Source organism: Manis pentadactyla, chromosome 14 (assembly GCF_030020395.1).
Source record: "Manis pentadactyla isolate mManPen7 chromosome 14, mManPen7.hap1, whole genome shotgun sequence".
In the NCBI taxonomy this organism is placed as follows: domain Eukaryota; kingdom Metazoa; phylum Chordata; class Mammalia; order Pholidota; family Manidae; genus Manis; species Manis pentadactyla.
Window position 1 is genome coordinate 5,099,865 of NC_080032.1, and position 26,405 is coordinate 5,126,269.

General features: G+C 52.6%; 1 protein-coding gene and 1 non-coding gene across 5 annotated transcripts; one reads left to right on the forward strand and one right to left on the reverse strand.

The window, feature by feature from the left end:
• Nucleotides 1–3,442: 3,442 nt before the first annotated feature.
• GGT5 (gamma-glutamyltransferase 5) lies at nt 3,443–26,102 on the reverse strand. Of its 4 annotated transcripts, XM_057492057.1 has the most exons (13): nt 25,925–26,102; nt 25,520–25,824; nt 11,840–11,970; nt 11,419–11,514; nt 10,735–10,930; nt 9,988–10,145; nt 9,359–9,505; nt 8,674–8,810; nt 8,089–8,279; nt 7,624–7,730; nt 7,326–7,444; nt 7,087–7,197; nt 3,443–4,750 (listed from the first exon to the last, which is right to left on the reverse strand). In XM_057492057.1, the coding sequence occupies exons 2-13, from the start codon at nt 25,690–25,692 to the stop codon at nt 4,604–4,606; spliced, it is 1,713 nt and encodes a 570-aa protein (XP_057348040.1). In that variant the 5' UTR covers nt 25,693–25,824; nt 25,925–26,102; the 3' UTR covers nt 3,443–4,603. The 4 variants fall into 4 exon arrangements, with proteins under 4 accessions (XP_057348040.1, XP_057348039.1, XP_057348038.1 ...); XM_057492056.1 differs by lacking the exons at nt 25,520–25,824; nt 25,925–26,102 and having other exon boundaries at nt 9,359–9,501; nt 9,988–10,122; nt 11,840–13,505; XM_057492055.1 differs by lacking the exons at nt 25,520–25,824; nt 25,925–26,102 and having other exon boundaries at nt 11,840–13,492.
• LOC130680891 (U6 spliceosomal RNA) lies at nt 21,162–21,268 on the forward strand. Its single transcript, XR_008993917.1, has one exon. It is a non-coding gene; the product is annotated as a U6 spliceosomal RNA (small nuclear RNA).
• Nucleotides 26,103–26,405: the final 303 nt, after the last annotated feature.

Genomic DNA, 26,405 nt, shown 5'->3' on the forward strand with positions numbered 1-26,405 from the left:
ATTTTATGTCATGACTAAAAAGGCCTTCCCCACTCAAAATAAAATTTAGAATGTAAATAATTTGTATATAAATAATTAGAGACATAAGTAATAATTTCCAATAGGCTATAAATAAATTTTCCTCATGTTTCACTTTGATATTTATGTGGTTTCAGTTTCAACTCTTAACTCTTTGATCCCACTGCAATTTATCTTCATGTAAATAAAAAGGTGGAGATCCCATTTTATTATTTTTCCAGCTGGCCATTCACTTGTTCCAGTGCCAGGTGTTAACAGTTCGTCTGTCCTGCTGCCCTGAAATACTCCTTTAGCAAAGTCAAAATCCCCATGCTTGTTTACATCTCTTTGCACATTTCGTAGAGTCAATGATTTTTTTGTTTATTCATGTGCCGTTGAACTACGTATGTTTATATACAAGTTTATGTTTTGTTTTAAAATCTGATGGATTTGTTTATTTGATTTTGGTTCTTTTTTCACTTTTTACAAAGGCACCAGTGCAATTCAATGAGGAAAATAAAGGTCTTTATAATAAATGATGCTGGAACGGTTACCCAGGCAATTGTTTCAGCTTCCCCACTGAGGCCCAAGGTTCCTCTCAAACACATTTTTGTATCCAGTGTGAGGAAGGGTGTCAGGCCTCCTTTGGTCCGTCTGTCTGTCCAGGGTCCGCCTCTGTCGCTTACTCTGCATCCTTCCGGGTCCGCATCTATATTCTCGTCTGTAAATTGGGATACTCACCACTCCCCTCCGTTAGGGAGAATTACATGCACTGAGTTGATGCGTGTAAAGCAATAGAATAGCACCCAGCCCGTGGCCAGCGCCCACCAGATGTTGTTATTGTCTTGGGATATGTATTCACGTTAAGGGAGTATCCGTTCATCCCATTTTATTTAGGGTTTTTTTTTGTTGTTGTCTTTTTGTTCTTATCAAGAATGGGTATTAAATTTTGTCAGATGCCTCTTCAGACCCTGTGGAGATGACCCTGTGACTTGTACCGCTTCTGGTAGAAGAGGTAAGAGTCACCCTCACGGACACACTAAGAGAAGACCTGCCTTGCAGTGCTGGTGTCGGCTCCACTTGGGGAGGCAGGATGTGCTGTTCTCTTAAATATGTTGCTGGATTCACCTTGCAAATATTTTTTTCAGGAGTTTTCTATTGTTGCACAAACAGAATGGGTCTGTGGTTTGCTCTGCCAGGTTTAGAGTCAGCGCTACACTACCTTCATAAAGTGAATGTGGCCATTTTCTTCCTTGCTCTACACGGTTGGAGCGTAACCGGCCACAGAGGTCTCTGGTCTTAATGGCAGGACACGCTTCACCTGTGGAACTTTCTGGAAGGGTGTTTGAGGTAGGCTATGAGCATTGACCTGTCTAGATCCTTGCCTCTTCTTGGATCTGTTTGTCCTTCACAGTTAAGTTTTCCAATTTAATAAATAAAAAGATGGGATGCCCAATTAAATCTGAATTTCAGATAAACAACCATGTCTTGAGTATAAGTGGGTCCCGAGTACTGCAATCCTCAGTGTGTTGCATTGGCTATTTAATGACTTCTCTAATTTTTTTCAAAAACCTATTTTTCTGATTTGAAATTTGTTGATTTCTGGGTCAGTTTTTACCGCGAGCTTCTACTTTCCTGATTGTTCCGATTGTTCCTTTTCTAACTTATGTTAGATGCTTTATTAATTTCAATTCTTATGATTCTATTGTTCATCTGTCTGTCCAGTGTCCGCCTCTGTCGCTCACTCCGCATTCTTCAGTGTCCTATTAAAGGCAATGAATTTTCTTTTGGGGCCTGTGTATAGAGATGTGTAGAGAGACGGCTGTAAGAGGCCCCGGCTGCGCTGGGAATGCACGTTGACTGGCATTGCTGGGGGTCCGGGCAGGAAGCGGGCAGGGGCTGGGCAAGTCCCCCAGGGCGGATGAGCGGAGGCAGAGGAGTGGGCTTCCTCCAGGGGCCCCAGGGGGCTCCGTGCTGCCGCGGGGCAGTCGCCTGTGCACAGGCCGGTGCTCGTCATCGCCGTGGGTGGGGAGGAATCGGGGCAGTGGGGGCGGCAACGAGCTGAGGGGAGATGAGGAGGGGAGGCAGGGCCGAGCCACGCACGTGGGCGACTAACGGGAGGGTAGAGGGGGCACCTGGGAGCTTCCGGCTGCCTCAGAGCTGGCTGCCCTTTTGGTGTGTTTGGTCCACGGTGCCTGAGGATCCCAGGAGCCCTGAAGGTGGTATGTGGGTCTGATGCTCCAGAAACCTGGGCCAGGGCCTGGGTGGGGACAGTCAGCTCACTGCGGTAACCGAGCCTCGGGTAACAGCCCCAGGAATGGCCAAGGGTGAGTCGGGACTGGGCCCCCAAGGCCCCCACCGCCAGCGTGCAGGGGCAGTTACGCCCTGTGACCTATGGATGCCCCTGGGCAGCACTGTAGAGGGACTTGCTCGGGCCTGGCTGGCGCCGGCAGCCTCCCGGGGCTCGGGGCCAGTCTGGGAGCCCAGGAACAGGCTCCTGACGCAGGAGCGCCGAGGCTTGTGCCAAGCAGCGTCCTGCTCCCCACGGGGTGTGGGACGGCCGTCAGGATGGGCCCCACAGAGCTGTGCCAGGCAGCCCTCCCCATCCGACCCCCTCTCTGGCCACACAGCCTGCTGGGTCGGAAACCCTTGCACTCCTGCTTCTGTGTAAGCCTCTACCTTTCCTGCATCTCTGACCTCCAGCTCTGCTCTTTCCAAAGCCTGCGGCCTGCTCCCTCCCAAAGCCAGAGTGGGGAGCACAGCAAAGAGGGCAGGCAGCCCCCCATTTCAAGGTGGGCTGCCCTTTGTCCCCAGGCATTTCCCTTGAAGGCCATCAGAATAGCCCCCTCCCCCTCCCAGTCAAGCCCAGATCAGGGACTGGCGCCAAGCGGACCCGTCTCCCTATATGTGGCCCATTAAATAACAGTCCCCAAATGTGCCCACACCTGGATCCCTGGAACCTGTGAATGTCGCCTTATATGACAAAAGTGGCTGATTGAGTTAAGGATCTTGTGATGGGGCGGTTATCCTGGATTATGCCCACAAGCATCCTTACACATGTTCTGAGGGTGTCTGCCACCCAGACCCACCCGAAGCACAGGGAGACTCCACACACACAGAGGAGAAGGCTGTGTGACCACCGACGGAGGGGCTGGAGGGCTGTGACCACACATCAAGCCGCAGCCGCCAGAGGCTGGGAGGCCCCGGAGGGAACACCGCCCTGCCTATATCTTGGTTTCAGCCCAGTGATACTGACTTCAGACCCCTAGTCTGTGACAGTATAGGTTTCTGCTGTTTTAAGGCAGTTTATGGCATTTTGTCCAGCAGCTATAGGAAATGAATACCTGCCAGCATCCTGCTTGCCAAACCCCTGTGCAGAGTGGGAGGCGGTGGCTTAGTAGTGGAGCCGATTCTCAGCCCTGCCAGGTACGGTATACATTCACTATTCACTATTTCAATTTTCGTTTTTAATTTTATTTTAAACCTTTATTTCTGCAAAGCCAATCAACAAGTGTTGGAGGAGGGAAGTGTAAAAGTTATTCTTGCATATTTGGGAGCAGCAGGCACTCAGTGTGAGAAAACAAACTTAAAATAGTTGAATGGAAGGCAGTACCCGGCCACGTGTATTTTACGAGCCACGATGTTCTTGGCTAAGCGGCGCTCCTCTCTTCTCTAAAAGCTACAATATGAGACAGTCCACAGTAGCTCGCTGAGAAGTGCTGGCGTCAGAAGGTGAAGGCCGAGCGCCCCCAGGCGTAGCCCTCCGGGGGCTGCCGAGCCGTCAGGGAGCATCATGTGCAGTGGGAATGTTTCTGGATCTTTCTCCCAGAATCCTGATGTTGTGACACTGAACGTCTGGGGAACAGCAGATGCTCCCAGGAACCAGTGTGGACGAGGACGCCCAGGCCAGTCCAGAGGGGTCTGCCCAGGGAGGGTGGCCCACGCAGGAGCTGGCAGAGCCCGTCACAGCGGTTGGAGGCTCGTCGGTCCAGAGCAGTGGTTCTCATCTTGGGGTGCTGTGGCTGCTGGCGGGGGGCGGGGGGATGGTGGCTGCTGCATCTCGCAGGTAGAGGCCAGAGATGCTGCTTAGCACCCTGCAGGGGGAGGACAGCAGGAGCTCCCCAGCAATGGGTGTTCCACTCCAAAGGTCAACAGCGAGAACATGGCTGTTGTTGGGGCTGGGGGCTGAGGTGCCCCCTCATCCAACCTTCTCCTAGCCTGGAGGACGAGGCCCAGAGACAGGCCTCAGCCAAGCACCCTGTGAGTCAGGGGCAGGGGCCCCCAAGCCACACCCCTGCCTCCCCACCCACGGGTGAGCCCCACGCAGCCAAGCCAAAGAAGCAGTGGGGGCGCAGCCCCTGGCCAGCCTGCTGTCCCCCGGCCGCGGCGGGTCCCTGGGCAGGACCTCAGGGCTGCGGGCTTGTGCTGCCCCTTCCCCCACCCAGCCCCCTAAGCAGGCTGTGCTGCAGCCTCCTCTTTAATTGTGGACTCAAGGGTCTACAGAGCGGGTGGGGGGGCCCTCAGCAAAGGGTCCAGACCCTCATTTCATGGCCAAAGCTAGCCTGGACACGTGCTGGCGGCCAGCCCCGGCCCTCGGGCGCGCTCCTCAGTAGCCGGAGGCCTCGCCGCCCTTCCTGGGGTCAGCCACAGCATGCACACAGGCCCCCTCCTGGGACACGGCCTGGACCACGTTCAGGAAGAAGAGCCTCCTGGTCTGGTTCTGGCCCCGGGCCTGGAGCCCCTTCTGTACCTCCTGGAGAGGAGAGAGGTCCAGGTGAGGGCCGCCTGCACGGGGCTGGGGCCCAGGCAGGGATCTGAGAAGCAGACTGAGAAGGCAGGGCTGGGCGAGGGGGGCTGACGATAGGAGAGGAGGACGCGGCCCCGTCCGCAGGGCATGGACTCGGGGGCCTCACCCTCAAGGGACCCTAGAGGAGAAGGCTGGCCCCAGGGAGCCTGCAGGGAGGACACTCCCCAGACGGCAGCTCCAGATGCAAGCCCATCCTGCCCTGGGTCCGAGGACACCGGAGGTCCGAGTGCACCGTCTGAGGTACCCAGGGGCTTTGGGGGAGACGGGAGCTACTGGGGACTTAGCCTAGAGGCTCCAATCTGAGGACCGTGAAAGCAAAGCCTTCCAGAAGGTGGCTTGGGCCACGTGGAGTCCCAGGTCCTCCACACACTGGAACTGCCACAGTCAACATCTGGCCGCCTGCCGGGGGGCTCGGTGGCCAGGGTCCCCGGGACACGGAGGGCAGGCCCTGGTGCCAGCACCGTCAGGCTGCATAGGACCGTCCCCTCTGACAGTCACATGAGAAGACCGGGGGCCCTAGAGGCCCTGGAAGCTGAGGGCCGCACTGGTTGGGTAATCAGCTGAAAGAAAGACCCATTTCCCCGAATATCCTTGAGCCCGAGGACACTGGCTCTGGGCTGAAGGCACCTGTGGCCCTGGCCATGAGGCGCTCAGCACACGGTGCCCTAATGGCTCAGGTCTGAGATGGCGGGCGCACGGCACCCGAGGGCGTCAGGGCCCCGGGGCTGGCCTCTAGGACACCGAGTGCCTTACCTCGGGCACAGCGCCCACACACTTGCGAGTCTGCAACCCTTTACACAGATCCTGGGGTGCAGGAACTGTGCTCCTTGGGCCCCCCATTTCCACATAGCATTTTGGACCAAGCCCAAGGATGGTAGACCTCAGGGCCCTAGATGCCAGAGACCTTTAGGCAGAAAGACCCCCATGCCCTGCAGTCCCCAGAACCAGGGCCCCTGACCTGAGGTCACACTGGCAGGGGTCTCCGGACCTCTGTGCCCTGGGTTATAAGTTTCTCTGCCTGATGCACTAATTGCCCGATGTCCTTAGGTTTGAAGACCAAGGTCCTCACGGTGGAGGCCACAGCAGGAACTGCAGGCCTTGGGGTCTGTTCCTCAGGGTCCCGTGGCCACACTCCAGGGCCCTAAGGAACAAGGACCCTCCTGACCTCAATCCCTGGGCCTTGGAGACCCAAGATCTCCACCTGGAGTCTAGCATGTTCTCCAAGGCCCTGGACCTGCGTGGCCAACACTACGTCTCCCAGGGTCCTGAGCTCCTAGGTCTGTAGATTCCAGGCTGTCATCTCTGAACCTTCAGTGTCTACGGTCCTTAAAGAATTGATGTCATGGAGTAAGAAACTGCAGTCTAGGGTCAAGGAGAAGGGTGAGGCCCGAGGGGGTGCGTGGCATCTCCTGCCCTGAGGGGGCCCGTACAGGGAGGCAGGGCCTCAGACTCTTGAGAGTTTGAGCCAACGGGCTGAGGCCCTTAGACTCCAGGCCCCGAGATCAAGGTTCTCAGGGACTGTTTCGGCTGACGGCCCCTCCTGTGATCCTCAGAGTGCTACGGGCCATGGGGGCGGCCTTGAGACAAGAGAGGCCCACAAGGGGAGAGGTGGCTCTGAGGACCCTGAAGCCCAGCTGGCTGAACTGGCCCTGGGCACGGAGCTCAGAGCCTTGAAAAGCTGCCAGTCTTTTCAATGAGGTCCTAGAGGGGGGCATCTGCCAAGCCAGAGGAGCCAGAGGGAGCTGCCCAGCTGTGGGGTGGGGTGCAGGGGGCAGGGAGGCCAACAAGAGAATTCAGCTCCCTGGGCCTGCTTGTGTGGGAGAACAGAGAAAAGCATTCATCAGAACCAGCGCCAGGGCACCCCCAACCCCCAAGGGAAGCCCCTCTGCAGACTCTCCCAAGAATAATAAACTCTTTTACAAGTAAACTTGCAAATAAAAGTAGCTGCGAATCACACAAGGAAACAGACCACCATGAGGGGAAATCTGAGAGACCACAGCCAGGAAAAACAGCACTGGAGAGAACAGCACAGATGGGGCAGGTCAAGGTGCAGAGGTCAAGGTGCAGAGGCACTTTGCCTGGGACAAGCATCACCCCGTTCTCTGCTTTGGAGGCCACAAGGCTGGCCTGGTGACCCCCCCCCCCCCCGAGCTTCTGGACTGATGGTCCCAAAGCTGAGGTGCGCCTGGCCTGAGATACTCAGTGCCTGGGATGCCAGTGGGGGCTCTGAGCGACACCCACGAGGGTGTCCCGCCTGGTGGTGGCCTGGGCCTCGGCCTCACCTGGCTGAAGCCGGGCTCGTATTCCACCTGGCCCTTGTCGTCGACATGCAGGATGGGGGCTACAATGGCTGCTCGCAGGTCAAAGCCAAGCCACAGCTTGTTTATAATGGCCTGCGGGAGAGAAGGTCTCAGGGAGCAAGGGGAGGCCAGCCACTGCCCCACCCCCTTTCCTGCCCCAGGAGCAGGACCTCAGGGCTCCCCGGAGAGGGTCCATTCCAGCCGGGAGTCCCCAGACTCACCTGGGCCACAGCAGAGGTGATGAGCTCCCCTCCAGCCCCACCAATCACCAGCTTCGACCCCTGGGCTGCATTGACCAGGATGGAGGGGACCATGGATGATGGGGGCCGCTCACCTGGAACTAGAGGCCGGGCAAGAGTCACCTGCAGCCTCGCGCCCTCCAGGGCCGGCCCTCCATCTCTGTCTCCACGCACCAGTGCACAGACCGGGGCTGGGCGAGGTGGGGGGCCGGGCCGGGGGCGACCGCGCGTGCCCACCTGCCTGCCTGCACCTCCTCCCGGGGGTGGGCCCCAGGCTCACCGGGGGGCGGGGCGACTCCAGAGCCCGGCCGCTGCCTCCAGCACAGGTCCAGGAGCTCGTTGTTGAGGAGGATGCCTGTGTGCGGTGAGTACACCATCGCGCCGAAGCTGTAGGCAGAGGGCAGGGCCTGGGCTGGGGCGCCCGCACTGCCCTCGGGGAGCCCCCCACCTCAGTGGCTGCCCTCCAGCATGCCGGAGCCCCATCCTCTCCTGGGCAGCGCCCCCAACGCTCCACTCGTGCCCCCGTCAGGGCGCCTTCCTGGGTGAAGCCCGTCCCCGGGTGCGTCGGGCTCAGGGTCACCCGCCAGCAGCCCTTTCAGGCAGAGGTGTCGGGGGTCTAGGACCCCTGCTGACAACGAGGGAGAAGGGAGGGGAAGTCAGGCGCCGCCCCGTGGAGACAAGCCCGGGAGGCCGGGGCTGGTAGGTCCCGCTGAGGAGTAGCACCCGGGGCCAGGCAGGCACCTACGGCGTGTTGATGGTGCTGGTGGCGGCCACAGCGCTGCCGTCCTCCCCCAGCACGGACACGTGCGCTGTGCCCATCCTGGGGCCCCCGGCCCCAGCCAGGTTGTAGTGGCTAAGCTGGTGGTCACCCCGGGCATCGATCTGCTGGCGGATGTGCTGGGCTAGAGCCTCCCCCAGCAGGTCCTGGGAGGCGTTCTGGGGCGGGCAGGCAGGCGGCAGGGTCAGGGAGGGGCCAGGCAGGGCCTACGGAGCAGAGGGTCCCCTTGGGGGCCCCTCCCCAATCTGTCCTCCCTTGAGCCCAGGCTACCCCCAGACCTCACCCACTTCCAGGTCCTCTGAGATGTGCTACCACTGTCTCCCCATTCCCGTACCTGCTGCTCCCAGGTCCCTTCCAGCCCCCAGACCCGCTGTGCCCTCCCTGTCCTGGGCCACTGCCAGGCTCTACTGTCCTAGAACCATGTACACATCCCTTCTATCCCACCTGGCCAGACTCTTGGGGTCCCGGGACAGAGCGCTACTGGCCTGGCCCTCCCTTCGTGCTGACCAGGGGCTGGGCAGGGAGCTCTCCACCAGCCTCAGCCTGCCTCACCTGCACTTCCAGGTGGCTGCGAGGGTCCCACAGTCGCCACCTCTGTCCCCCAGCAAACTTGAGCGTCTCCACAAGGTGATGGTACAAGTTCACGCTCCCCTCTGGCCTGGCCACCGACTCGGAGGAGAAGTTGAACCCTGGTTCAAGAGGCAGAGAACAGATTCTCCCCCAGAGCCCCTGGAAGCAGTGTGGCCCAGCCCATTTGATTCTGGACCTCTGGCCTCCAGAGCTATGAGAGAAAGATTTCTGTTTTAAGCCACCAGGTTTGTGGTGATTTGTGAGAGCCGCCGTGGGGAGCAGATGCACTTGGCCGCAGGCAGCTGCAGCCCCAGCCCTGGACGCGGCCAGGAACCCTTCACCACCCCACAGGCTGCCAGAGGTGGGCCAGGCCTCAGCCCTGGACGCACACTCTGGACGGGCAGCTCACCACCTGCAGAGCCCACCTGCTCCCGGGCCCTAAGGGTGGGGTGACTCAGGGGCTGGGTGATCTCAGACCCTCAGCAAAGCCGCCAGGGTGGGTCGTGCCAGAGGCCGACTCCAGAACACATCTTGACCTGTTCCCACAGCCCTGGCTTCAGCACCTCGAGCCAAGCTAGGAGAGGCAGCAGCTGTCCAAAGCCACAGCCGGGCTTGGAGCTCAGGTTCGCGGCAGGGCAGGACTCCCCGGGGAGGCCAGGGGCCTTGCCTTTGAGGACATTGAGGATGAAGCTGAGAATTGCGCCCCCCGCGGGCGGTGGTGGTGAGTACAGGGTATAGTCTCCCAGGGGCACCGCCAGGGCATCCACCACTTGTGGCTGGAACGATGCCAGGTCCTGCAGGGTCAGCCGGCTGCCTGGGGTGAGACAGAGGCCACTGTGTACAGAGGGGGAAACTGAGGCAGAGAGTGACAGCTGCTGACCCCAGGTCACACAGTGGGGCTCCCCTCACCCCCTTAGCCTTCTAGATCAGGAGGGGTGATGGTAGGTCTGCAGGCAGTGGTCTCAGGGCTGGGCCTAGAGCCAAGCAGGGATGGGTTCAGAGGCCAGAGGTAGGCAGGTTGGTGGGGAGAGGAGGGGTCGGTAGGCAGGACCAGCCAGCCTCTCGCAGACTGTGAGGGTGGCCAGCTCCAGGCCTGGAGCCCACCATGGCCCACCTGGCTCCCCTTTGCTGGCTCTAACTGGAGGGGGCTCTGCTCCTCCAGGGCCTTGACCTCAGGACTGGACGCACGGCCCTGGGGGCAGCTGCACTCCTGCAGGGCCTGCCCTCGGGGCCGGTGCCCAGAACCCAGCTCTTTCTCTGGCAGGGTCAGGGCTTTGGGACCGCAGCACGGCTGACCTTCCCTGGCAATGTCGTCCAGCAGTGTCTGGCCCAGCCTCCCTCTGTAGAAGGCCTCTGCGCCCTCCGTGGCCACAGTCTCCAGGGTCGTGGCCAGCGCGGGCCAAGGGAATGGGTCCTGAGGCCTCAGGGGTTCTGTCCCATTGAAGAAGAGCTGCCTGGGGATGCGGGCAGCCTCAGGGTGGCATCAGGTCCTGAGGGCAGCCACCCCCCTGGAGGGCTCTCAGGGGTCCTGGGACCCTACAGGGGGTCACCTGGCCTGGGTCCCGACAGCAGGGGCGGGCCTGTGGGGACAGACTGTGGGACTGGGTGGGCCTGACACCCTCCCCTCACTCACCACCCTGCCCCGGGAGGGCACGCCCCCAAGCCCGGCCTGTGACACGCAGGGAGGACCTGGGCAGTGGCCAGCAGGGTGGGCTACCGGAGCCCTCCTGCCAGCCTGGAGGGAGGGAGTGAGCAGGACCGGATGGCAGCCGAGCCCAGGCTCAAGCCCTGGGAGCCCTGTCACTCGCGTGAGTGCCCTCGGGCCTGCGCCACTCCGATCAGGTTCTGATCAGGTTCTGCCCCGCGCAGCCCAGAAGTCTGTGAACTGAGACAGCAAAGTACCGGCTGGCTTCAGGCCCCCGACACCCCTCAGGGTCAACTCTCCAGCTTGAGGAGGTGTCAAGGTGGGGGCTGGGCTAGACAGGCCGTGGCCTGAACCCAGGAGCTGAGGGGGGCGGCCCGGTGTCTACAGGTGGAACTCACCTCAAGGACGACTTATACAAGGAAGGCCGCAGGAGGTCATTCTGCAGGAAGTGACTGAGGATGGGGGGCATGTGGTAGCCCCCTCGGAGCAGTGCGATGGTGGGCTGGAACAGCTGTGCCCAGGGCAGGCGGCCGTGGCGGCGGTGGGCCTCGGCGTAGCCACGGAGCTCCCCGGGCACCCCGACCCACTGGGCCCCTGCACGTGTGGTGGCATCATGCCCCTGCCCTGGCTGGCCCTGTCCTCAGCCCTGTGGCCTGCTCCATCACCCCCACACATGGCCCCCAGCCTGGCAGTGAGCTTTCTAGAGCCGAGCCTGACCACACCCATCCCTGCTCAAAACCCCTGTGGCTTCCCACCACCCTCCACACCAAGTTCACGGCCCAGCCCTCGGGACCCCCACAAAAACTGGCTCCAGGAACCGCCACCCCCTGCACCAAGCCAATGGCCTTTGCCCAGGCTGCTCCCCCTGCCTGAATCACCCCTCTTTACTCAAGGAGCCCCTCTCCCCGGGAAACCCCCTCAGCAGGTCAGGACCTCTAAGGGGGCTGTGCATCCCCTTGCTGCTTTCTCCTGGCACTGGGGGTCACCGCCTGTCCATTAGGCACACTGCCCCCCTAGGAGGGTGTTCTGGTCAGCCCCAGTGGCCTGGAGGGGTGGGAGTGGTGCCTCTCCCAGGGCCTCACCTGTGCCCAGTGGCTGGGCCTGCTCGCACTGCTCCAGCAGACCCGGGACATAGCTGTTGGGCACCGTCTCCCTGGCATTGATGACCTCCACCTTCCCTGGAGTCAGGACAGGGTGTAAACTTGTTCGGGTGCCTCCAATAGGATTCATCTGACACCACGGCCCCCCAACAGCTCTGACCCCGCCCCAGGCCTCAGTTTCCCTGTCTGTCCCATGACCATGAACTGGCCTGTGCTAACACTGGGATGGGATCTGCTGTGGAGGCTCTGCACCAATGAGGTGGGAGGGCCCCAGGAGGCCTCAGGGAGGGCCCAGGCGGATGGGGCGGCCCCAGCCATGCACTCATGACGTTTACGAGCACTATCACCAGTGAGCGCTTGCGGACGAGCCCCTCTCCCCCAAGGGGGGCACATCCGGGCTCACCTGTGGTCACGTTGAAGATGGTGAAGATGACGCCTCCGCCCAGGCCCATGCTCTGAGGGTTGACAGCCCCGGTGCAGACCAGCGCTGCGATGGCAGCATCCACGGATGAGCCGTGCCGCTGGAGGATGGCTCTAGGGAACATGGCACAGCGTGGGGGACCCGGCCCCAGCCCCCAACCTGGCATTCCCAGGGGAATGGTGACAGATGACTGGCCCACCAGCCACCAGCCACGGGTTAGGTGGGAGACCACACCGGGCTGCCCCCTTGCATCCAGCTGCTCACAGGTGCACAACTCTCTGCACTGCAAATTGTGACGCCATTTATACCTCCCCATATGTACAGGCTGCTCCTCAGTTTGCACGGTTTCTGCTGCCGTTATTTCCAGGTCAGCAGCCCAGGTTCATCTGCAACAGGCAGAACCAGGCCTCGGCCAGCCCCCGGGTCCCTCTCAGCAGCCCCGGGAACCCAGCCCTATGTATCCTCCACTCCCTGTCTCACTGGGGACACACTGGCCTCCAACCCCTTTAAGACTGGACTTCTTCAAACTGCACTTATCAGGGTGAGCATTTAATAATGTATATGATTGGTGAATCAGTAAGTTGTTCATCTGAAACCAGTATGATATTATATATAAACTATATTTCAATACATAAAGATTATTAAAAAAAGACTGGACTATTTTAGGTGACCCCAGGCTCCTGTCCTGCTCTCAGGGCTCGGGGTGTGGGCTGATGGGTCCCACAGTCCCTCCCAGGGCCCCTGTGTCTATGGGGAAGCTCTCCGGCCTCAGATCCCACATCTATCCATGGGCAGCAAGAGGTGGGCCCTTTGGCTCTGAGGTGCTTCTCACACTGGCCTGGGTCAGGGAAATGACCCTGTCCTCAGGCTGGCCCCGCACAGCCCACTGGAGGTGGCCTCTCCCCTCCCACCCAGAAATTCTCCCCAGCACCTCAAAGAAACCAGAATTTAAACCCCAGTTACAAATGGGGAAACAGAGGCCCAAAGGAGGTGGACATCTGCTCCCCTCCCCCACCCCGTGGGGCCTCTGACCCCAGTGTCCTCCCTCGGCTCAGGCACCCTGGCCTGACCGCTCCACCTGGGCTCACGCCCTCCCCTGAGGCGCGCACCCCTGCTGGGGGCACCCAAAGGCTCCGCGTGGGCCCACGTAACCCTGGACCGGGGCTTGGAGCCAGAGGCCCGACAGAACCCAGACTGTTACTGAGGCATAGAGAAATGCACATTGTTAAGAAGATAAAACACCATAAACAAAGACAAAAGACAAGCTGGAGAAGAAATTTTTAAAAAATTCCCATCACAGAGGCCTTATCTCCCCTGGCCCACTGCTTCCTGCGCCTGGCAGTGCTTTGTGCCCTCAGCCTCCAGGAGGGCCCCCCTTGCCCCAACCCTGGTTTTCCTCCCCTCGCTCTGCTTCCCAGGCTCATTCCTTGGTCCGTGGGCATCTGCACCTGCTCCCAGCTGAGCTGATTCAGGGCTTGAAGTGCAACTGTATGCTGAGGCCCGCCAGATGTTTGTCTGCAGCCCGGCCCTCTCCCCCGAACCCCAGACCCTCACCCCCGGCCATCCACAAGATACCTCCCCTGGATGTCTACGAGGCATTTCCTTCTGATGTGGCATAAATGGCGCTTTTTTTTTTGTATCATTAATCTACGATTACCTGAGCGATATTGTGGTTACTAGACTCCCCCCATCACCAAGTCCCCCCCACAAACCCCATTACAGTCACTGTCCATCAGCGTAGTAAGATGCTATAGAGTCACGACTTGTCTTCTCTGTTATACTGCCTTCCCTGTGTCCCCACCACCACGTTATATGTGCTAATCGTGATGCCCCCTTTCCCCCTTATCCCTCCCTTCCCACCCACCCTCCCCAGTCCCTTTCCCTTTGGTAACTGTTAGTCCATTCTTGGGTTCTGTGATTCTGCTGCTGTTTTGTTCCTTCAGTTTTTTTCTTTGTTCTTATATTCCACAGATGTGTGAAATCATTTGCTACTTGTCTTTCTCCACCTGGCTTATTTCTCTGAGCATAATACCCTCTAGCTCCATCCATGTTGCTGGAAATGGTAGGATTTGTTTCTTTCTTATGGCTGAATAATATTCCATTGTGTATATGTACCACCTCTTCTTTATCCATTCATCTACTGATGGACACTAGGGTTGCTTCCATATCTTGGCTATTGTAAACAGTGCTGCGATAAACATAGGGGTGCATCTGTCTTTTTCAAACTGGGCTGCTGCATTCTTAGGGTAAATTCCTAGGAGTGGAATTCCTGGGTCAAATGGTAAGTCTGTTTTGAGCATTTTGATGTACCTCCATACTGCTTTCCACAATGGTTGAACTAACTTACATTCCCACCAGCAGTGTAGGAGGGTTCCCCTTTCTCCACAGCCTCGCCAACATTTGTTGTTGTTTGTCTTTTGGATGGTGGTGATCCTTACTGGTGTGAGGTGATATCTCATTGTGGTTTTAATTTGCATTTCTCTGATGACAAGCTATGTGGAGCATCTTTTTATGTGCCTGCTGGCCACCTGAATTTCTTGTAAACTGCGCTTTTTACTTCCCTCCCGCCTCTGCCCCAGAGCAGCTCCTCTCCCAGTCTTCACTGTCTTAGAAAAGAACACAACCATCCACCACTTTGCTTGGGCCGTAAACTCCAAAGCGTCCTTGGTCAGTCAAGTTCTTTCATCCCATATCCAACCCACCAGCCAGTCCTGCAGTGAGGGTTCATCTTACACCCAGATTTGAAACAGTGGCCCAGTTTCAAATAACCTATTATCGAATTGGATTAAGGTGATCCCAGAATGTTGGTAGCCTAGGCCTCAAATTCTAAAAATTATTTTTTAACAATTCTTAACACACTCTCCAGTGCTAATTTAAAAACAAGCAAACTAGGAATTGAGACAGCATAAACAAACCCCAAGAGAAATCACAGACAGTGAAGAAAAAGACCCATAGGATATCTAGGTTATGAAATCGTCAGACCACAGATTTTAAATAACTACATTCAAGGATCTAAAAGGCAAGATAAGTTCAGGAGAACTGGCAGATCTAGAACATAGAATTAGCAGCTCTGTGCTAACAATAGATTAACAAAAGATTAGATGCACATTTTTTAAAAAGATGAATTCCATACAAAATATCCAAATTTAAGCACAGAGAGAAGAAATGATAGAATATATAGAAATAGATTAAGAGACATAGGGATAAAAATGACAAAACAAAGATTTCATGCAAACACTAACCAAGCTTGTATAACTATATTAATTTCAGACAAAGTGGGCTTTAAGAAAAAAAAAAAGTGTTATTAGCAATAATGAGAGATACATCATTATGAAAAACCCAGAGCAACAAGAAGATACAAAAATCTGAATGTGTGATCACTTAACAGATTTAAAATACACAAAGCAAAAATTGGCAAAACAAAAAGAAGAAATAGACAAATATACATACCGGGAGACTTTAATGTACTTCTCTCAGTAACTGATAGAATAAGGAGGAAAAAAATGGATGACACTACAGACTACTTGAGTGACATCACTAGAATAAATGAACTGAAGTGGCATTTATGGAACACTGTACTCAACAGTCATGCAGCTGAATACACATTCTCTTCAAGAACACATAAAAGACTTATAAAAATTGATCTTTTGCTGGACCTTAAAGCAAGTCTCAACAAGTTTCAAAGAAGGAAATCATCTAAGTTAATTAGAAAATTCCTATATATTTTGGAAATCAAGAAAACTATTACTAAAAAATCCACGAAACAAAGAAAACATTACAGTGGAAATTAGAAAGTATTTGGAACCAAGTGTCATGAAAACACCCTACATCAAACCTGTGGGGTCATCAGATCCGTGTGGGAGGCAGTGGGGGGGGGCAGCAGCTCTGGGGAAAGCCCACTCCCTCTGCAGGCCTCACAGGGGCGCCTGGAAGGCCCGTCAGCCTGGAAACCTTTGCTCAGATGAGTTTCACAGACTGAGTTTGGCAGTCAGTCTCCAGCGTACGGGGATGGACGGTGGCCCAGGGAAGTCTGGGTAGGGCTAAAGAGTTCTGGATCCTGAGGACTCTCAAAATGAGAGAAGCAATGCTCTCCTTCAGGGCAGAGCCCTGCACTGACAAGAAGTTCTAGAATTGAACAAGACAGCAACAACAGAGGCAAAGGAAAGAGAAGACAAATATCAGAAAATAGGAGACCATATATATTTTTTAAATAATTTTATAAAACCAGTGGAAGGAACCCAAGAGCCATGAAGTGATAAAAGCTATTTTGACCCACCTTCCATCCTAAAAGTACAGGAAAAAAATCATCTTGCTTAAACATGAACAATAAAATATGTCAAAATCACACCCTATTTAGAATTGTTATAAGGGAAAAAACAGATTATAAAGAGCAGAATAATGTCCCATGGAGGCATGCCAGAAAGACAAGCCCACAAAGCTGATGTAAACTGCAACTTGATATTTCAAAATGTGCTAGAATAAATTGCTATTAGAAAAGCTATGAAACAACAGCCTACACCAGAATTAGAAAAACTGCGAAAAAAAAAAAGTGAAATATCTGGAGTGAATGAAGACTTAAAAATGAAATTACAGAACTCAGGAAAGAATGAAATATAAAAGAAAGAATTCCCAGAAATGAAGGCTAACCAAGGATAAACACAGGGAAAATACCTACAGAGATTCCTTAAAAGAAAGATGAGATGAAACGGGGGAACTTATTTTTAATCAAAAAGAAATGAAGAAAGAGATTTTTAAAATGCAGATATAGAAGTTAGGCAAAGAAGATCGAATAAATAGGAGTCCCAAAGAGGAAAGCCAAATTTTTGGAACAGAATAAATAAGAAAAACAACAACTCAAGATAATTTTTCTGATTAAAAAAAAACTTACTCTGTATTGAAAGGGCATTCCACTGCATGGGAAAATTAATTCAGAAGAGCCAATACTGAGACATAATCTAATAAGCCTATTGGACTTCAATAAAAAGATTGTCATCAGACTTCAACATCGGTGTTTCATGCCAGGGACAATGGAGTGTTATAATCAATATATTCAAGGGAAGAAAATGTGAGCCAAGGATTTTATATGCAGCTAAACTGACCTTCACCTACAATGGCCACAAAGCTATCAACATGTAAGAATTCAGTGAATATTTTCCCCATGAACACTTCCTGAGGAATCCAATAAAAAAACAAACTTCAGACAATCAAAATAACTGGAAAGACATTGACATGAGTGGGAGTAAGAATTAAAATTATACTTACCTGCGGAACAAAGTCCAAAAGTGAAGGTTATAATGGAAATAGTGCAGAAACGTTATGGTCATTGTTCTGAAAACATAGGTACAGTACAGCCATTACAAATGGGGTGTTCACATTGTTTTGAGGACATGGCTGTTGTCTTTTACTTATGGGCAAGCCAGATGACAAAAGCAAACGAACAAACAAAAACAAAAAACTCTTTGGTTTTATGGGCCCCAGTACTGATAAAAGTAAATGATGCCTGTTACTGCACATCAAATTTGGATGTTAAGGATCATCCCTTGGACCAGCGGAAATTTTCCTTTTACTAGCTGTGTGGACAGAAAACTCATCTGCTGGGAAGAGGCAGAATTTACTGGAAAAATGGTGGAAACCCCTAATACTATTATGGTTTGTGGAGCCTGTCATGTGGGTAAAAAGAGGTGGTGGGGTGAGAATGGAGAGAAAATACGAGAAATAGAATAAGCCCATTGAGTAATATGTATTAACTGGGAGTAAAATGATACCGCTTTGGATCGTACACTGGGAGAGAGGAAGGCAGAGGGAAGAGGAGGTTACCAGATAGTGTCAGTATTACTTGTAGTAGGAAACTATTGGTCAGGGTTCTCGGAGAAACAGAATCAATAGGTTAGACACGGAGAGATTTTTATTGTGAGGAATCATCTCTGTTATTGTGGAGGCTGGCAAGTTCAAAATCTATAGGGCTGGCCAGTGGACAGGTAGGATTTCTAATGTATCATCTTGAGGCAGAATTCTTTCTTCTCCAGAAAACCTCAGTTTTGCTCTTTAGGCCCTCAACTGATTGGGTATGGCCCACCCACATTTTGGGGGATAATCTCTTTTACTAAATGTTGATTGATTGTAAATGTTAATCACATCTACAAAATACCATCACAGCAACATGGAGACTAGTTTTTAACCAAACAACTGGACCCCACAATGTAGCCAAATTGACACATAAATTCAACCACCACAGGAGCCAACAGAGAATATCCCAAAAAAGTAAGAACTAAGAGTACAATACCTTATACATCTAATATCGTACTTACATATTGTATGTATGTGTACATATTGTATATACATACACATATTGTATGACATAATAAATATATTGACATAAATATAATCATTAGAATAAAAATGCAAGCCTTTCTGGATTAATACTTAGTCTACAGGCACACACCTAATCATCTACATTTGCTTTCTTACAGCACTAAACTATGTTTTCTACCTTTATCTTACATCTACCTACTACTTCAGCATTTTATTAAAAATAATAATAATAATAATAATAAGGGAGAAATGTGGGATTCACATATAAATCAAGTATAAAAATCAAACGAATATTCATATTTGACCTGATTGTTTATAGCTCATGATGTGTGATCAAAACCGAAAGTTTCTGTGATGACTGCCCTTGCACTGTTCACCATGTAAGAACTTATTCACTATGTAAGAATTTGTTCACCATGTAAGAACTTGTTCGTTATGCTTCAGAAGATTGGAGACTGTTGAGAATTAGGCTTGGGGTGGATTAATGATTGTGCATTGAGTCCCCTATACAGAATTTTATTGTTGTTAACAACCATTTGATCAATAAATGTGAGAGATGCCCTCTCAAAAAAAAAATGCAAGCCTTTCTTGATATAAAGAGCTATACCAAGAAGAGAAAATAAGTGATGTATTTGCTTGTTTTGCCCAAAGAAACCCAGAAATAATTACTAAATAAGAAATAAAGTAGGGGAGGAAATGAAAGGAAAGAGATATATACATTTTAAAATGAAAAAAGACACAGGAAAAAATTAATCAGAAACAAATGAAAATGATTTTCTGTAGAATGAGAGGGAGGCCTTTGAGTACCTTTTTATATATTCAAGTTTTGACTTGAATTCAAAAATGAAATTAGAAGAAAAAGGAAAAAATAAAACTCTAAATTGAATACAAGCTGAAAAAACTAAGCTAATTACATAGTGAACTGATACCATAACCTCACAGGAAAAAGAATTTAATTTACTGGACAGCTTTTGTGGGCTATATCCTAAGGAAAAACCATAACAAAACCAAAATGAAAACCCTGCAAAGACATCTTGAATTTTACTTAGTAGATTTGTTGTTCATAGTGGTACTGTGGGAGCAATTCTGAAACTGTTTTGTGAATATTTGGGGATAGTGCAAGTTACCACCTATTTTGACACTGGCAGAAGAGACATACATCCAAGGAGGGGATGGAGAAAATGGAGATGAACTCTGTTGTGGTGGATTTGAATTGGAGGTGTCAGTGAGAACTCATGATATTTAAACATTTCTGGTTCTATGCATTGACACGACGTAGAAGTGATGGCATTCCAATAGCAATGAGTGCTCTCTGCACCCAGATCTTGGTGTCTAAATACCAATGTCTACCAATTATTGATTTCAGGTCTAGTTGAGGGAATATACAAGTAGATTCCAGAACATGTTGTGTGAGATGTCAAGAAAATTCTCTAAGACTATTGGATTCATGTAAAAGAACATAGTTGTTGGCATAAAGGGCTACCTTTAATTTGTGACAATTAGAGCACCAAAAATAAACATGATGGATTATAGTGGTGGATTCAATATATTATTCAATATATTGAATTAAAACAACCCATGAGTCACTAGTGATACTCAAGAATATCTGGGTTGTGGGGAGGGGGGCTTCTTGACAGACAAATGTCAGCTCACAAATGTTGAAGAAATGACAGGTTTAGAAATCACCTTTTTGCAGACACAGATTTATTTATTCAGACAAGAATCAAAACAGATGCCAAAACATGGGATGATGTTGTTTGAGAAAAGAATATTCACCTGTTCTCAAAGTATCCAACCATGTGTTACTGATTTAATAGGGAAAATGGTACCCCTTACACAAAAGAGGTCTAGATGACACCACTGTTATGAAGTGAGCCAGCCTAGCATCCCCACAACGGAAGAACCTAACATTTTGCTCCCTCTTATTGATGCAGCTGGAACAGACAGACCACCACCTCTCTTCTGTTTAACCTGAATCTGATCGTAAATAACCAGACAAACCAAGACTGTGATGAAGAAAGGCTGTGATAAATTGGAATGACTTCTTTAAAAACGTTAACGTCATAGAAGACTAACTGATTTTTTTTTTGAGCACCTGCTTCAAGGAGCTCATGTTCTGCTGGTGCTGGTTTAGGTTATTCTTCAGTGTATTATTGAAAACTATACATAGAAAGATAATGAAAAGATATTAAAAGTTACCCATAATCCCACAACCCAATATAACCATTGTTAATAATCTTAGTGTATTTCACTTCAGACTTACGCATACATGTGCAAATAGATGTGTGTGATTTTAATGCTGAGCAAGACTGCCTATATTTAAAACTGTTGTCTGAGATGAAATAACCTGGTTAGAGAAATTCATCATCTTCCAACTGATTTTTTTCCAAATAGGGGATTGTTCTAGATTAAATAAGACTAAAGAAACATGACAATCATGGATTGGATACTTGATCTAAAAAGGTGACTAGATAGATAGATGGTAGAACATAGATGATAATAAACGATAGAGATAGAGATAGAGACAGATTGTAGAGATAGATGATAGAATTATTGGCTCAATTGGGAAAATTTGAATTGGACTAGGTACTAGACACTATTATCATATCAAGGTTTAATTTCTTCAGTGTGATAATGGAATTAAGGTTATATAGGAGAATTATCTTATTCTTAGTAGATGTATGCCAAAGAATTTAGGGGTAAAATGTCATGATGAATGTAGCTTACTTTCCAAAATATGGATAGATAAATATATGGAGAGAGAGAAAGAAAATGAGGTAAAATAGCAACAATTAGTGAATCTAAGTGAAGGGTATATGTGTATTCTTTTCATTTTTCTGTGAGTTTAAATTTTTTTCAAAATAAAAAGCATTTAGGGGAAAAACAGCAACAATAACAAAAAAAACTTGTGGAATGCAGCTAAGTCAAACTTTGAGGGAAAATTATAGCTTTCAATTCATAGATGAAAAGAGAATTTAAAAATCAATAACCTGTGCTTGCTTTGGCAGCACATACACTGAAATTGGAACGGTATAGAGACAATCAGCATGGCACCTGCACTAGGACGGCATGCAGATTTGTGAAGGGTTCCCTATTTTTGTGGTTACCATGGGGGAGAGGTTGGGGAGGGCATGGAGGAGAGGGAAGGGGATAAAGGGGCACAATAATTCACAATCACAATGTAGGGTGGTCACGGGGATGGAAGTACAGCACGGAGAACACAGTTAATGATTCTGTAACATCTTACTACATTGATAGATAGCAACGGCACTAGAGGGGGTGAGGATTTAATAATATGGGTGACTGTTGAAGAGGAATTAAATGTACAATAAACAGAACCAACAAAGCCAAAAGTTGATTCTTCAAAAAGACAGTAACATTGATTTAAAAACACCTATCAAGATCGATCAAGACAAAAGAGAAAATACTAATTGCCAATACCAGGAATGAAAAAGAGGGCTCATTACAGACCCTACAGATATCAAAAAGATACTAAGAGGACAATAAATAGTAGTATGACAATAAATGTGACAATATGTATAAGCCATACAAATTCCTTGGAAAGAACTTACTAAAACCGACACAAGAAGAAATAAAAAGTTACTGTCTTATATTTATAAAAGAAATAGAATCCATTAGTTAAGACCTTCATATGTGCACAAATAGTTCACGCTCAGAAGGCATAGCCAGTAAATTCTTCCAGTTACTTAAGAAGAAAATAATACCAATCTTAAAAACAAGAAACAAGAAAACCAAACCCTCTCTCCCAGAGCATGAAAAAGAAGGAATACTTCCCACGTCTTTTTATGAAACCAGTGTAACTTTGATACCAAACCCTGATGAGGATATTATAAGAAAGGAAAATTACAGACCAATTATCTCTCATGTCTCTTATAAAGACAAAAATCCTAAACAAAATATCAGCAAATCAAATCTAGTGATAAAGAAAAATGATATTAAAATCATGAACAAGTGGGGTTTGTTCCAGGAATGCAAGGGTGGTTTAAAATTCATTGCATTTCTTAAAAGGAAAAATTTATTTCATTGTTTTGATAATGTAGAACATGTCTTTGATGTACAACCTGGTAGGAAAATCGGCAAGATTTTAGCAGAAACTTCACAGAAGAGGATATGGGAATGATCAGTGACGACTTCCAACCCCACGGCTTTAGGTATGGATTTATTTATTGTCTCTCCTCCCCCACCCCCACCAACCAAGGCGAAGATTTGCCATCTGTGTTCCTACTGTGCCCCCAGGACAATGGCTGACAGCTAGCAGATGCTGCACTCCTGTCTGGTGAAGGCAAAGAAGCACGCTTCTGCCTTCACACACCTAGGATACCCACTGACTTGTACCCCAGTACACACCCACGTGCACAGGCACAGGGCATGGGCTCAGGGCCACCTGGCTGGAGTTCCTGCTCACCAGCTGCATGACACCAGGCATATAACTCAGCCTCCCTGGGCCTGGGAGCTCCCTGAGCCGCTGGGCTGTGAATGGGGGAGTTCTGGCAGCAGAGTCACAGCATAGAACAATCACGCTTTCTAACGTGCCTCTCCTCAAGGAGCTGGGAGGCTTCTGTCACCATCACTGCTGTCACACACACACCCACTCAGACTGCACAGGCACACATGTGCTCACACATGGGGTGCTCAGTGCCCAGGAACATGGGCTGTTTCCTCCTGAGCCCCAGAGAAGAGGAATCCCTGGTAAGCTGGACAGGAATACAGAGAGAACCACAAGGGCTGGGAGGGGTGGGGGGGCATGCCCAAATCCCCCACAAACCTTTCCCCCAATAGTGTTCCCTGCTCTGACCCTGGACCCAGCAGCAGGTCCTGAGATGCCAGCTCCAAGTCCTGGGGCAGTTGGTGGGCAGATAGCTGTCATCAAGGGAGTATGTCCCACGTGCCTGGTGAGCTCCATGCACCCCCCTGAGGGAAGTGCTGATGTGAGTCCCATTTCACAGAAGGGGAAACCGAGGCCCATGAGGTGCAGCGACCATCCCGAGTCTCTGCTTTCCTCTGCATCGAGAGCACCACCCACAGACCCCTGGGTGCATCTGTGGCAGCTGACAAGGCCCTTCTCTAGGGGCCCATCCCCAGCCTCGCCTCCGCAGCCCGGTGCCAGCCTGGATGCCCCCACCCAGGAGTGCTCTGAGCCCCCACCAGCCTCCTCTTCAACTACGCACTTGACCAATAAAGCCCTGGCCTTTACAGGCTGAGCCTAGAGGCTGGGCGGACACTGGGGTCCCAGGCATGGGGTGGGGGTTCTGGGAAGACCCCCCCAGCAGCCCTGGGGCGTTTCCATCCCTGCAGGGGGCGTGGAGAATCATGGCCCCAGCTGGGCCTGCCCACTCTGCGACATTAGCAAGGTCTCTTTGTGTGGGCCTAGTTTCCTCATAAGTCAAGTGGGACAGTGGATCCCACTGAAGATCCCGTGGGAGGCAGACAGATGTCACAAAGCCTAAAGGCCACCAATGACCCTGAAGCCCACACAGTCTCCCTAGACGGCAAGCACTTACTCCAGGCCTCAGAACACCCAGTTTGCTCACAAGCCTAACCTACTGGGATATCCCCCCACAAGATGGCAGGCTGGGGGGAAGGGACCTCACTGCCTCCACGCATCCACTGTATGTCCACTAGGCGTGGTGCTAGGTCTCCTGCGTAGACCTCAGGAGTGCTTCCCCAGGGGCTGGGGCTGCAGAAGGCGGGGAAGCTGGAGACAGGAGGGAGGGAGGGTGGGCCGCAGGCACGCAGCCCCCACGGAGCCCGCGGCAATCTGGCGGGGGCCCTCGAGGGTGGGATCTTGAGCCCATGTCAGGCGACCCCCATTCCACAGCAACCGGGGCCAGCTCCAGGCTCCCTCCCACTCCTGGCTTCTTAAAACAAGAGCAGGAAGTGGAGAGTGCTGGCTGACGAGTACACGGAGCCCCGGGGAGAAACCACATCCCACATCCGCTAGCCTCACCCAGGGGGTTTGCAGGGAGCTCTGAGGGCTCAGAGCAGAGCCCCAACCCGGGACCCTCATGCACACAGCAGGGCACGCCACGGAGACCCCCCGCCCCAACAGTGACTCGGGGAGCTCCCCAGAGACATAGGGGAACAGCCTCCTGCTCCCGGAGTCCATGTCCCCCTCTGGTCTCTGGGGCCAGAAGCTCCCAGCCCTGTTTACATCTTTGCAACTGTGGGTTCAGGTTGACCCCTCACCTCTGCATGTTCTCCAGGGCATGGGGTAGGGGCAGGCTCGCCCACCCATCCTCCAGCCCCCCACCTGTCCCTGGGCTGCCACATCGGCCACTGCCATCCTAGGAGCCCGGAGGGAGGGGCAGGAAGCCCTGTGACAGCCCAGGGAACGAGGTCTGGAAGGGGTCCTGGAAGGAGAGGCTCACAGACGCAGGGAAGAAGAATGAACAGAAAGAGGACCGACGGGAACAGGAGAGCCCGCAGGAGGCGGAAGCCCCAGTGAGGGACACTGGGTGCCCAGTGGCCCCTGGGGGCCACACTGCCCCTGCTCTGGGACCCACCCCTTCGGCTCCCAAAGCATTTCTGATTCTGACAGTCAGTGAGGCAGATACTCCGGCTAGCAGACCAGGCTGGCAGCAAAGGCAGGGTGCTTGCTCAGGCTCCTACAAGCCCCAGCGGGGAGGGGGCAGAGGCGTCCTGCCACGTTCCACCCGGTGACCAGGGAAGCTTCCCATGGGCTGGGCTTCCTGGAAAAGGGCTGGGAAATGCCAACTGGGGACCCCTCAACCACCCCTCCTTGCTCTGACCGGCCAGACATCAGTCACTCTGCCCACTGCTGGCCCCAGGCCCTGGCACAGACTCGGGGGAGCTGGGGGGTCGGGGAGAAGTTGGGACTCAGCCCAGGCAGGGGCCAAAGTAGGAGATGGGTCCCAGGCAGCACTAAGCACACCCCGGCAGGCTGGGACTCCCATTCAGAGCCCTTGAACCCCCTTGCCCAGGCCTCTGGTTGAAGACCCCAGCCTTAGAGAATTGACAGGCCTCTCTGAAGGGGCCAGCACGGCCCATCAGGGGCAGTGGAGGCCAGACTGGTGACATTGAGGCAGTGCCCTCTCTGGGCCTCCTGAGCTCTGGAGCTGCTCCCGGACACACACCACCTCTGTTCGGCCCACACGGTCCTCACCTCAAACCCCAGTCTGCCCCATCCACACACCTGTCGCCTGTTTTGTGCAAGGGCCCTGGGGCTGCTTCCTTGCTGGAGCCCAAACCCACGTGGTGCCCACATGCACACGCACACATGCACCTCCTCCACACTCTCCACACCGGTCACAAAGTCCCCGGAGGGCCCAGCCGCCGAGGGCCACCGGCTCCCATCCACCTCTTACTCACCGTCCAATATCTGAGCAGACCTTGGAGTCGCTGGCAACTGCAGCGTGGGCAAAGGCAGGGGGGCCACAGTGGGCCTGGTGGCGAGAGATGAGCACGGCAGGCACGATGACAGCCAGGGCCAGCCCCAGCCCCAGCAGGACCGCGCCGACCACCACCCCACGGCTCCGGGCCATGGCTGCCACTCGGCGGGTCCAGGAGGCAGGATCAGTGCACAAGCCAGTGTGCGGTGACTCACAGATGACTGGACAGACAGACAGACAGACAGACGGAGCAGGAGACAAGCAAAGGACCGATGGGCCAGATTGCTGGACAGAGGAGAGTAAGAGAAGATGGTCAGACAATTGGACAGAGACGGGATTACCGACGCTGGACAGACAGATGGGTTACAGGTGAAGAGCACACAACCTGGCAGACACGTGGGTGAGCAGGCGGCAGGCTAGCAGCGATCGGAGCGCTGTCCCCCTCGAGCGCTCGCTACAGAGGCAGGACTGGCCACATGTCTGAACTTCCAGTTTCCAGCCCTTGCTCTCAGCTCCGGCAGGATGCCAAGAAGCAGCGTGTTCATGGGGAGTTTTCCCCTCCAGAGGAGCCAGCCTCGGCTCTTAACTCCTTCCTTGCTGCCAAGGCCCACCCCCTGCAAGCCTGGAATGTGCCAACAGCCCCTTCCCCACCCACCAGCACCAGAGCTGCCCCACCCCATGTGCTTGAGGATGTGGAGTCCACTGTCCCCAGGGGAGCTGGGAGGCAGGGTTCCCAGGGCCCCCACGGCTGCCCTCTGGGTCCCAACAAAGCCAGGCCAGCAGGGCTGAGGCCCGCCTGGCCCCTGGCCCCAGGTCAGGGGCAGAGAGGCAAGGGGGGCCAGCAACGGCAGCCCTCTTGGCACGGC

Bases quoted from the DNA above. Each gene is read 5' to 3' on its own strand.
- GGT5 (XM_057492055.1), bottom strand. From the start codon at position 12,173: ATGGGGAGGTATAAATGGCGTCACAATTTGCAGTGCAGAGAGTTGTGC. The intron at 10,931-11,418 runs GTGAGGCCCTGG...CCACACGTGCAG, and splicing joins GGCCCAGCCACTGGGCACAG to GGGCCCAGTGGGTCGGGGTG. The intron at 7,198-7,325 runs GTGAGTCTGGGG...TCTCTCCCGCAG, and splicing joins TCACCTCTGCTGTGGCCCAG to GCCATTATAAACAAGCTGTG.